This window comes from Propithecus coquereli, unplaced genomic scaffold (genome assembly GCF_000956105.1).
Source record: "Propithecus coquereli isolate 6110/MARCELLA unplaced genomic scaffold, Pcoq_1.0 Scaffold296, whole genome shotgun sequence".
NCBI classification, from domain to species: Eukaryota; Metazoa; Chordata; class Mammalia; order Primates; family Indriidae; genus Propithecus; species Propithecus coquereli.
The window spans coordinates 2,098,473-2,110,123 of record NW_012148574.1 but is presented as its reverse complement, the minus strand read 5'-3'; the positions used below and the strand labels follow the sequence as shown (position 1 = coordinate 2,110,123).

The 11,651-nt window shown below is 43.8% G+C and overlaps 1 protein-coding gene across 1 annotated transcript in view; it reads right to left on the bottom strand.

The window, feature by feature from the left end:
• Positions 1–11,651, bottom strand: part of ZNF236 (zinc finger protein 236) — a 98,897-nt gene that overhangs the window by 64,645 nt on the left and 22,601 nt on the right. Inside the window, exons 8-9 of the mRNA XM_012648880.1 lie at positions 10,489–10,692; positions 9,249–9,477 (exon numbers count right to left, since the gene is read on the bottom strand). Coding sequence (XP_012504334.1) covers positions 9,249–9,477; positions 10,489–10,692 — 433 coding nt within the window. The remainder of the gene's footprint in view (positions 1–9,248; positions 9,478–10,488; positions 10,693–11,651) is intronic.

Genomic DNA, 11,651 nt, shown 5'->3' with positions numbered 1-11,651 from the left:
TTCTAACCTATCAGATGAGTAAAAAAGATCCCTAAATTTTGAAGACAATCTCTTGCAAAGGCTGAGAGGAAACAGACACTTCAATACATTGCTGTGGGAAGTATAACTCCACAACTCAATGAAAGGAAATCATACATATGTATCAAAATTTTAAAGGTAGGTATAAGTTTTTTGTTGTTGTTGTTACCAAGCACATTACTTACACAAATAATGAAATCTTAATAAGGTCTGTAGACTGGACGATAGTATTGGGTCAATTTTAATGTCCTGATACTGATGACTGTATTATTATTATGATATGTAAGAAGATGTCCTTGATTTTAGGAAATACACACTGAAGTACTCAGAGTTAAAGGAGCATTGTATCTACAAGTCACTCTCAGAAAATTCAGGGAAAAAATAAGTAAAAAGAGAAAGCAGATGTAGTAAAATGACAACATTTGGGGGAATCTGGATGAAAGGTATGTATTGTTTTTGAAATTTCTGTTAAGACTGAAATTATTTCAAAATTAAAACCTTAAAACAATCTTTATAGAATTTACCCTTCGAAACCTTTGCCACTTCTGGAAATGTCCCCACAGATAAATTTACATGTGTGAAATGACAGGGCCACAAAGATACCCACTGCAGCATCACTTGTGTTAGCCAAAGGTGGCACATAACCTGGATGTCCACTTATGTAATCAACAGCCGACTGGCTGAACTATGACACACCCATGAAGTGGAACACTGTTGAGGCATTTTGAAAAATAAGATACGAGGTGGAAAGAAGTAACCTGAAGAATAGTATCCACATTCTGTTGTGTTTTTAGCAGGATGCCACTCATCCTCCTGGAAAACAATACAGGTGCCTGTGCTTGTTCAGAGAACACAGAAGACACTGGTGACATGGTTCCCTGGGGAGGTGCCCTGAGGGAGATAAGGATGTGGATGAGCAGTGGACCTTTTACTTTTCACTGTGTACCATTTTGTATCTTTCAAATTGTGTGGCATGAGCAAGTTTCGCCTGTTTAAAAAATAATTTTAAAACATATGCAATTCATTAAGCACTTATGTGTCCGGCGCTCTGCTACACACTTTGCATGATCTTCTCCTTCAGGTCTCTTCCATTTATTCTACCACTAGCCTCATTTCGCAGATGGAATGGCTGAAATCCTAGAGGTGAACGGACTTGCTCAGGGCCAGCTGGCCAGGGAAAAGCCAGGGTTCATAATAAGGTCCACGGGATCCTGCCCGAGTGCAGTCTTTGCCACGAGGTCTGTCCTCCCAGCTTTACTTCAAGAAAAGCGTTACCATGTGTCAGGTACCACGCTGGGCATCAAAGTGTATCTAATGAGTCAAGCCCCTGCCCTGGAAAGGACTGCGGCCTAGCAGAGAAGCAGGCCCGGCTGTACAACCTAGCACGACGTGGAGCATCAGAGCTGCCCAGACAGGTGCGAAGACAACGCTGATGCCTTCCACGGGAGAAGAGTGCTCAGAAACTCCTACAAAAATAAGGTGGTCGTCTAGCTGAGCTCTGGAGGTAGGTATCTGCCAAGAAGGACATGGTCTGAGGTACATTTATCAGACAAAAGAAGAAGTAAAAGCCAGGTATGCAGGTAAGTCCCAAAAACTTAAAGTTGAACATGGCTGAGGTATGGGCTGTCCAGTGGAATCGCAAGAGTCAGAGCTGGAGAGCAGGGCAGGGCTGGATGACAGAAAGCCCCACATGCCGTGGAAGGCTCTTGGCAGGAGAGAAAAGAGTCTAGATGTGTTCTCTTCACTCTCCAGTCAGCTCCCAGACACGAGGAGGCACCAGGGGACACCACGGTGGAGGAAAAGGGTGGCAAGGACGAGGGCTGCTCTCTGCTGGCCGGCCCTGGGCAGCGCAGGTGGGGAGGCAGGATGGAGTGGCCAGAAAGATGTCTTGGGGATCCTTCTGTGAGATCAGAGGGCTCCTACTGTAATCAGAAACTCCAGCATAGCAGCTGGAAGGGATGCCCAGGCTCTTCCGGGGCAAAATCCAAATGCCGGTTCCGGCAAAGGGCCCTGGCCCGACAGCTGGCAGGTGTGTACAGGAGTTCTAGCCCAGATGACGCACAGTGAGGGCCGCATCAAGTCTTTCTGCTTTCGAGTACTAGAACATCAAGTTAAATACAAATATCAGAACTGCTGTTCAGTAACTAATTTGGGAGATGCTCATGTCTTGGCTTCAAGCTCAGAAGTGGACTCCCTAGCTAGAGAAGATCCCTATATGAAATACTGCTGCCCAAGTCATCTTGCTTTTTGGTACAGAATATCTCACCGAATGGCCCAAGTTTTTGCTTTGTATTGTGTGTGTTGTGTTGGGCGTGGGGGGCACACATTCTCTTAGAAGTGGACCTAAATCCAAGGGGGGCAGATTTGCACCTGCTCACGGCCATCGCATCAGAGCTGCTGGATCGTGATGTAGTGCGGACAGCGGAGCTGGCTTTTAGGAATATCCTAATGAAAGATGCCACGAGGGAACAGTGCATCCCAAACCTGAGGAAATCTTGGTACCAAATCTCACAACAGGACCAGTATATTCACTCAGAAGGGATGTGTCAGTGCTGTGGAGTCATTAGGGCTTCACACGTAAGTCTCATACGTAAATTAATCCCTATCACCAACGACGGTTTGTAGATATGCTCTAGGTCGTAAGTCTGCAGAAGTGTTGCAGGGGAAGCATGCGTCTGGTTGTCTGAAATGGCACATAAAGGAATAGACCCTGGTGATACAACGAAACTAGGAGAATCTTTGTGCCAAGTACTACAGTTTGCCGATTTTCCAGCATGGACCAGGAAGATGCTGGTGACCTCCTGGCCAGATTTTCCTGGCTGGCAAATGGAAAGAGACAGTCACTGAGAGTTAGCTGGACTAAATTAATCAAGAAAGGAGCCCTCAAGAATGCTCAGAGGCAGCATGAGCCACTGAAACAAAAGTGGTGCTGATGCCGCAGTGGCTGGCTCACAACACTGACGACATCTCTTCTAATGTAAACTGGGTTTTGCTATGATAATCTTCATATTTTGAAACAGCTTACAGTGTTCTGAGATCAGCAAAAAGCTGATGGAGAGGCAATCATGTTGGCTGTTATAAAAAACTCACTTATGATGAAGACTATATCTCTGAAAATGAGGACGATGAGGCCATGTCTGTAGAATACAGAAAACAACTGAAGTTACAGACAGTCTTGCTCAAGTTTCACCAGTTGCTGCTGGCTTCTACTCGCACTTGCATTTCCGCGCTGCAGCACTGGCAGACTGCACGGTTGTGGGCAGACTGCACGGTTGTGGAAGCTCACGGAGCAGTAAGAGTGCTGTCTGTGTCTCTACAGAAGCTCTTCCAGTATCTCACGGAGCTGCCTCTCAGGTGATGGTTCAATAGCTAGGGTTTTGCGGGATACTATTTGGACTTTGGTAACGTCAGGAGTTAGCTCCTATTAGCACAACTCTGTGACGCTGGAGTTCTTCAAAACGGTTGTCCAGTTATGAAAAGTTTTCCATGGTTGAACCTCAGTGCACTGCGTGGGTACAAATGGCTTTCTTAGAGCAGAGGCCTGCAACATTCCCGCGCGAAGCATGCAGAACTGTGTACCTGCTTTCTAGGTTTGTCAGACCTCTCAAGAAAAAAATAGACCCTTTCTTTGAGGATATTCTGAGTAGAAAACAAGATTTATTAGCACTTTCCCCACCTGAGAATGGTTACCAATCCTTGTTGAATACCCACAATCAAGTATTTATTTGAGACAGCTGGAGTACTGACTATTGACAGTAAACACCCATCAAAAAGGAAGCAAGAATTAATGAGGAATCTGTTGACTCCACTAATGGAAAAGTTTAAAATCCTGTTAGAACTGACACCGGCACTGGAGGAAGAAAGGCAGGCGTCTCTAGCTGACGTCTCGGCCGTGCTGTTGGCTTGCCGGCGGAGCCAGCAAAGCCTGCAGCAGCAAGCAGGCCTTGAAGCAACGCGGCCGTGCTGAGTGTGCCGGGACGGCTCACGGACATTCTCGCCAGCCCCCAGCTGTGCCTTCAAAAGGACGTTCTCACAAGTGGAGTTCACGGTCCTTCCTCACACGATTATTGCCTAGGGAGAGGAGTCCTTCCGTGCCTCCGTCTGCTCAGACACGTGTTCCAGACTGTGCAGGAAGAGACCCCCAGGAGCGTTCCTCCTCCCAAGCAGATCGCTGCCAGTCTGAGGCGCAGGTGCCCCCGTTTTACAGCAGACGTTCGTGACTCTGCTCATGCGGCTGCGGAAGAGTGGCTCTGACCAGCAGGTGACAACCAGCCTGCTGCTTTAGACAAGCAGACGTTGCGGAGGAGTTACTTCGCTTTCCTTCCGACAGGCACAGACAGTGGAAAGAGTGAAGTCATGGCAAACCAAGGCGTGGAGAAGAGAGAGCGAGTGCTGGTTACTGTCACCCAAGGAGCAGTTGAATATCCAGATCCAAATGCACAGAAACTTGTATCCTCCAAAGTTGCAGAACTCAGGGGAGGTGCAGGGGGGCCAGAGGGACTGCTGATCTTGTTACAAGCACATCACTCCCCTGTGGTTCCTAGCACCTTGAGGCTGGGACCTTGGCAGATGCACAAACAGTTCTGGCTTATCTGGGCTGCAGTGACACCGAAAACAATTCATCTCAGACAAGGCCCAGAATGCCCTCAGCGTTTTCAACAGGGGCACCTGCCCTCCTGCAAGTCGCTCCAGAAATAATTCAGGACTTTCGTCCAGCACTTCAGCAGCATGAGGCTAACGGTTTTTAAAAATTATTTAAAGGTGCTTTTCCAGGGAGGAAAGCCCTAAGGACAGGATCTCCCTGTGCCTACTTCATGATCAGGAATTCCAGTTAATAACTTATAAAGAACCAATTTTTGTGTGCCATTCACACTGGTATTTTTAACACTGCTTTAAGCTTATTGCAGTACATTCACTGGGAATTTTCTGTTAAATGGGCATAATTTTCCCTAAATATGTGACAAAAAGAGAAGTTGCTTGCATGCTGACTCAAATTGTTCTATGCAAAAGCACTGTTAAAAGATACAGCAGAGTTACGCTAGCACCTTAATTTTTTTTTAATTTGAAATAAGTCCTTTATAAAGACCAGAGCAATGGAAAACAGTGTACTTATTTTCAATGCTGAATATAAACGTTTAAAAAGTTTCATCTTTTATGTATGCAGACACAAGTACAGATGGAATACAACAACCAAAAAAAGGGACAGGTGGATCTGTACTGAACATGTACAGGTATTTTTTTCTTGCCATTATTCCCTAAACAATACAGTATAACAACTATTTACATAGCATTTACATCATATTAGGTATCATAAGTAATCTAGATGATTTAAAGCTGTGGTTCCCAACATTTTTGGCACCAGGGACCAGTTTCATGGAAGACAATTTTTCCATGGACTGGAGGGGGGTGGGGGGAGGAATGGTTTAGGGATAATTCAAGTGCATTACATTTATTGTGCAGTCAAACCTCTCTACTCTCTGTATTTGCAGCCACTCCCCAGCACTAGCATCACCGCCTCAGCTCCACCTCAGATCGTGAGGCATTAGATTCTCATAAAGGAGCGCACAACCTAGATCCCTCCATGTGCAGTGTACAGTAGGGTTCGCGCTCTTGTGAGAATCTAACGCCACCGCTGATCTGACAGGAGGTGGAGCTTATGCAGTGATGCGAGCGATGGGGAGCAGCTGTAAATGCCACAAAGTTTTGCTCACCTGCCTGCCGCTCTCCTCCTGGTGCGCAGCCAGGTTACTAACAGGCCACTGACCGGGACCAGTCGGTGGCCCGGGGGTTGGGGGCAGCATATTTAAAGTATACGAGAGGATGTGTGTAAGTTATATGCAAATACTACACTATTTTACATCCAGGACTTGAGCATCCATGGATTTTGGTATCGTGGGAAGTCCAGGGACTAATCCTCCACAGATACCTAGGGATGACTGTATTTCAAAGACGTCAATTTTCCTAACTAAAGACCAAGATAATCCTGAAGAGACTGAAAAATAAGATCTATCGTATGTATTTCAAGAGTTACCTCCATTTCAAAATAATGGAGATGGTGTGGTGTGGATAGTAACACACAGGAACAGAACTGGAACAGACTGAGAGTCCAGAGCTAGACACACACCTGCATGCAAACTAGATCTGCAACAAAATTAGCATTACATATCACAGGAGAAAAGAGACATATTTCAGTAAATGGTGCCGGACAACTAGGCACCACACAGAAAAAAATCAGATTTCAATCCTACCTCTTATACACAAAAATTGAGTCTAGGTGAGCTCATGAATTAAATGTGAAAGGCAAATCTTTAATACTTTTGGAAGAACATATGGGGGAATTCAAGATGGGTAAGGAGAGATTTCGTAAAACAGAAAATGCACAAACTATAAACAAAAAGACTGATCAACTTAACTTCATTAAAAGTAAAAATCTCTATTCATCTATTCATCAAAATATGCCTTAAAGAGAGTATAAGGAGAAGTTCAAACTGGAGAAAATATTTGAAACACATATAAACAATAAAGAATATCTAGAATGTATAAAGAACTCCAACAAATCAATAAGAAAAAGATAACCCAACAGAAAAAGAAACAGGGATCTATGTGGAAAGACAGTAAATGACTTTTCAAGTTCTCTCTAAAACTTAAACCCAGGTAACAGATGATGGTTAAAATGTGACTCTTGTGACCTGTGCAGCAACAATTTGTGTGTGTATATGACGGCAGCCAAACACACCCTCATCTAAGCATAGGATTTGCATAAAATGGTAGCAATATATTAATAAAACTTAATACTACAAAATTTGGGGGTTTTTTTATAGGGAAAACAACTTAAAATGAAATTGTTACAATGATCTTTAGAGTAGAATGTTGTCCTATCTAATCTCAATCTAACTCCATTTGCTTCACACAGTTCTATTAACACTTGGTTCCCCTCCATCAACTCAGCAATGCTTTTACTTTCGTAATCTGGCCCAGTGACTTATCTCCAAACTCAGAGCACGTCTTCACTGAGCAGCCCCCTGACGTTACGACTCTAATCTGTAAACTGCGTTATATCGCTATGCATTGCCTGTGCACTGACTCTTCACCCGCCTCGTACACTTCTAATAGTTATCCTTTTTAACACTTGTATATTTATAGTGTTATGTTACATTCAGTAGATAATGAGTAACCAGCTCAAAACCAGTTACCATTTTAAAAAATTAAGGAAGGTCTGAAGGAAAGATAAAACTCACACTGAATTATAAACAACATCATTCAGAACAGAACCTAAAGAAAATCTCATGAACTCTAAATACCTTACTATCAGAAAATTTTACACAAATAAGCTAAATCATGAAATTTTCAAACTAAATGCAACTATGTCCAAATGAGTAAGAAATTTTAAGTGTTTATTAAGTACATTCATATAAAAAGTGTGAAATAATATAGAATAACAAGTAATTTGTATGAACCATGAATACAGAAATCTTTAATTCTACCACACAGGCTCCCCTAAAAGAGAAAGAAAAGCAGTAATAAAAACGATCTCTTGAATTATTCAAAGTATATGTAAAAATCCAAGCAAGGATCTCACTTAATCTAAAATTACTACAGTTGCATGCACTTGCTCAGCACTCTGTATGTGTATGTAATTTACTCAAGTGTTTCAGAAATTCGTTCACATAATCATCTTTACAAACTGCACGCAGAGCACTCCAAGTCAGAGCACTGCACAGGAAGTTCCTTCTGTTCCATCCTGGACTCCCTAGCTAGTGCTCAGTGCAGAGCAGAAAGCCGAGAAAGCTGTTTCCAGCCCCTGAAGGTCTGGAAGGGACATGGGGTGAACCAGTCTAAGGGGCTCTTGCTATTTGGGCTTTTCAGGAAGGGAAGTCTGACACCACTCCTCACCCAGCAGCTTGAAGCCATGGAAGAGTATCTTTAATTTAGCACAATAACTAGAGACAGTAGCCCACGGAACTCATAGGAGAGCGTTCCCACAGGCGGTGGATTTGCATCAGTTTAACAGGAACACATAAAACCTGCAACCGGTAAGGCTATCGGAAACCCTGGGGGATGAATGCTTAGATTCCAGCATCCTATCTTTCACCTGGGGAGAAAAGGGCCAGATGATGGGGAAGGGTAGGACTACGGTGTCCTGTGGGAGGAGAAAGAAGGACTTCACAGTCACACCGTAAGTGACAAAATTCCGTCTAGGAAAGAAGTGTTAACAGAGATGGCAATGTTATTCCATGCTTCACAGCAAGAAAGCACTTATTGCCCAAGACACCTGGAAGAGGTTTTTATCGGAACAGTTTTGCCCCAAAGACAGGAATCTATCTTTTCCAAGAAAGATTTAGTAAATGTCTGCTCCTGTGCAAAGGGCCATATTGAGCTCTGTGGGATGTTCAGAAATGAACAGGATGTAATCCGGCCCAGAGACAGCTGATTAGCTAGAAGCATCATTAGATTGCATCTGCATAACAATTAACATGAGCAAATGTAAGAATCCTAAAAACTCTAAGTGCTGTAGGAGGTTGGAAGAGGAAAAGCACCCCTCAGAGGCAGCAGTTAAGCTGGCCTTGAACGACAGCTGAGATTTGGCAGAGAACAGAGGGAAGGTGAGGAAGAAGACATTCTTGATGCAGAAAGCATGCAGAAAAGCATGATCTTCTGAAAACATGGAATGTCCACAAACAGCAGGAATCCAACTTGACTAAGCCGTAAGTCTGTACTCAGAAGAGCAGTGAGAGGGAGGGCTGGAAATGCAGGTTGGACAGGTCATGGAGGACGGACAGCCACGAGGTGGCCATGGGCACGTCACAGCAAAGGGCCAGGAGCATGAGGGAGCTGGGCGGCAGCAGCACCTGCTCATGCTGACATTTGGGTGGGACATGAGGGAGAGATGGTCAGGAAAAACAGACCCATGTGGCCAGATGCAGGAAGCACCTGGGGCGAGAAGAATGGGAGGAGGCGCCCAAACACGGCCGAAAGAGAACAGTCAAGGACAAGGCAAATTTCAGGCCCTGATCTAAGACTAGTCAGGAGGAACTAACTGAAGACAAGTTAAGAAAAGAAAGAAGTTTAAGAAAGTTTATGCTGTCATCCTTTCTAAATACCAATCAACTGCAGTGAGATTCAAAACATTCAACAAACATCACCTTCGGAAGAAAAAAGGAGGGCATGTTTCTTAAAAACAAGCAATATGCTACCCAAAATGTCTAAATGTGAAAGCTTATTAAAATTACCAGGTAGAAATGGTGATTTCTTCTTTATAATTTTTTTTTCTTTCTTTTCCAACTTCTCTGGGCTCTCCTGTTCTTTCTCTTGCTCTGCATCTGCAGGGTCAGTCTGCTCATTTGAAACATTGGAAACATCTGGATTCCGAATCTGCGTTCCAGAAGCCGTGGCATGGCTGGGGTCGTTAGGGTGTGCGGCAGCTGGAATTGAAGACAGCCCACTGTTTTCTAAGGCTTGCTAAGACAGAACAAAACTAAAAGGTTAGAAGAGACGGTGGCCCAAATCTGCCTACCAAAATCAATCACAAAGATGTCATAAAGCTACACCTACAGAATTCTACTTGCACTCCAAGAAATAAAAAATCTACAATTCCAAGTGATCATTTACTAAGTGAGGCTTCCAACTCTTTGAGGCTGTAACATCCCTTTTGATATCTGACATCTCACCCCCACCCAAAATATGATAAGCATTTACATATCCAAATTAAAGGAAATTAAAATTAATTAATTTGACTTTTAGAAATATTACCGCAGACAACTTTGGTTGTTTCTAAACAGATCTAAGAATCCCTATTTGGGGGCATAAGTTACTTTGGGTTTACCTTTAAGATACGGGCTATGGAATGACATCCCAGATTCCTTACCCCCTGGCCAATTTTTCACCACGAAGGTAAGCAGGGAGGTCAGTTTAGTAAATACCAGAGGAGAGGGGCGGGGGAAGGCCACCTGTGCTTGGAAGTAAGGGAGTTTTATGACTGTAACGCTGGACTAGAAGAATCAGAGAGCTCCGTGCCCTGCGCCCACTCCCCCTCTGGTCCCACACGTGCATGGACCAGTCCACCCGGAAGAAGGAGGCCAGTCCTGATGCTTGCAGAATCGTAAACACCTACAAGTGTCTCAAAAGCATACAGCAGAACCTCAAGAAAGTATAAATTATCTTTTCCACCTCTGTCAACAGATCCAAGCTCTGAAAAGTGTATTCTTTTTTGAGTAAATTCACTTATGGAGAAAAACTAAGGGTTTTCAAATATTTTAATTTGTAGATAAAGAAATCATTTAGAATTCTGCACTGTCCATAAGCAATTAAGTAAGCGTATTTGTTTCACTATAATTTGTTTAATTCAGACACATTTTTAATTAGGATACCTTTACTTGGACAAGCCCTGCGCAGTTACTTTTCAACAGCCACCCCTGCTTTCTGACAGAGCGTAAGCGTGTAAACCTCGGCTGCCAGGTAAGCGTGCTTCACCTGCAGAATGTCCTGGTTGATGCCCACTGTGATGCTGAGTTGCTGCGTGGCGGCAGGGCACTGGTTTGACTCCACAGGCCCTGGCTCCGAGAGTTCCAGAAGCTGCTGGATGACGTCGGTCACTGCCTGAGAATTCTGCTGACTTGAGGCTGACGTGACTTGGGCTTCTGTCTGCTGAAGAGGTAAAGTCTGAAAGAGTGTGGCCTGCAACACAGCAATATTTTCATTAAAAATACAACTTTGCTCTTCAATTAAGAAAATAAAGAAAGAGGCAATACCCTCCTCCTTAAGAGCATTAAAATCTCAACATAAATTTTAAATACGATGCCTCACTGATTTTTGTGTTAGGCACAATATTGGCTGTTAAAAGAACATACTCGATGAATTGGTCTGCTACAATTTTTTAGAAGTGTTTTAGGTGGGCAGTAGACTACTGATCAGAGATGGCAGACTGAGCACACAAACCCTCACCTTCCTGTTAGCCCAACAAAACAAAGTGAAAGAATTTAAAAAGTACAGTTACAAAAATTTTTTTTAAAGAAAGAAACCGATGTAGTCAAAAAAAAATTTAACATTTCTGAAAAACAGGGAGATGGAAGAATAAACGCTATGTAATGCTACGGCCCAGAAGATCTAAGAAGGGGCCGCAATGGCAGAGGAAGCCCACCCGACTCCTGCGGCAGCCGGGGAATGAGAATGCTGTATGCACGAGAGCGGAAGGCAGTGAGGACACAGCGCGACGCTGCTACGGTGGAGACAGGCGTAACGCCGGGGCTGAACTCCATGTAAACTGCGGACTTCAGCGAACGAACGATAAGATGCCAATATTCATTCACCAGTCCTAACAAATGTGCCGCACCAACGCAAGGTGCCAATAACGGGAACCTGTGGGGATGCGAGATGGAGAGCACACGGGAGTTCTCTGTACTTCGTGCTCAAATTTTCTGCAACCCAAAATTGCCCTAAAAATGAAGTCCATTGATTTAGAAAAAAAATAAAGACAGAAGAAAAATACTTATAGTGAAAATGAACCCCCTTACCGTCCTCCACAGAACAAGTGGCAGATAGGCACTTACGTTTAGGCAAAAAAATGAGGGATTACTCTAACAAAGATTACAAAGAATGAACTATTAATATCTGCAGAGAGCCAGGGCACCTTCTGT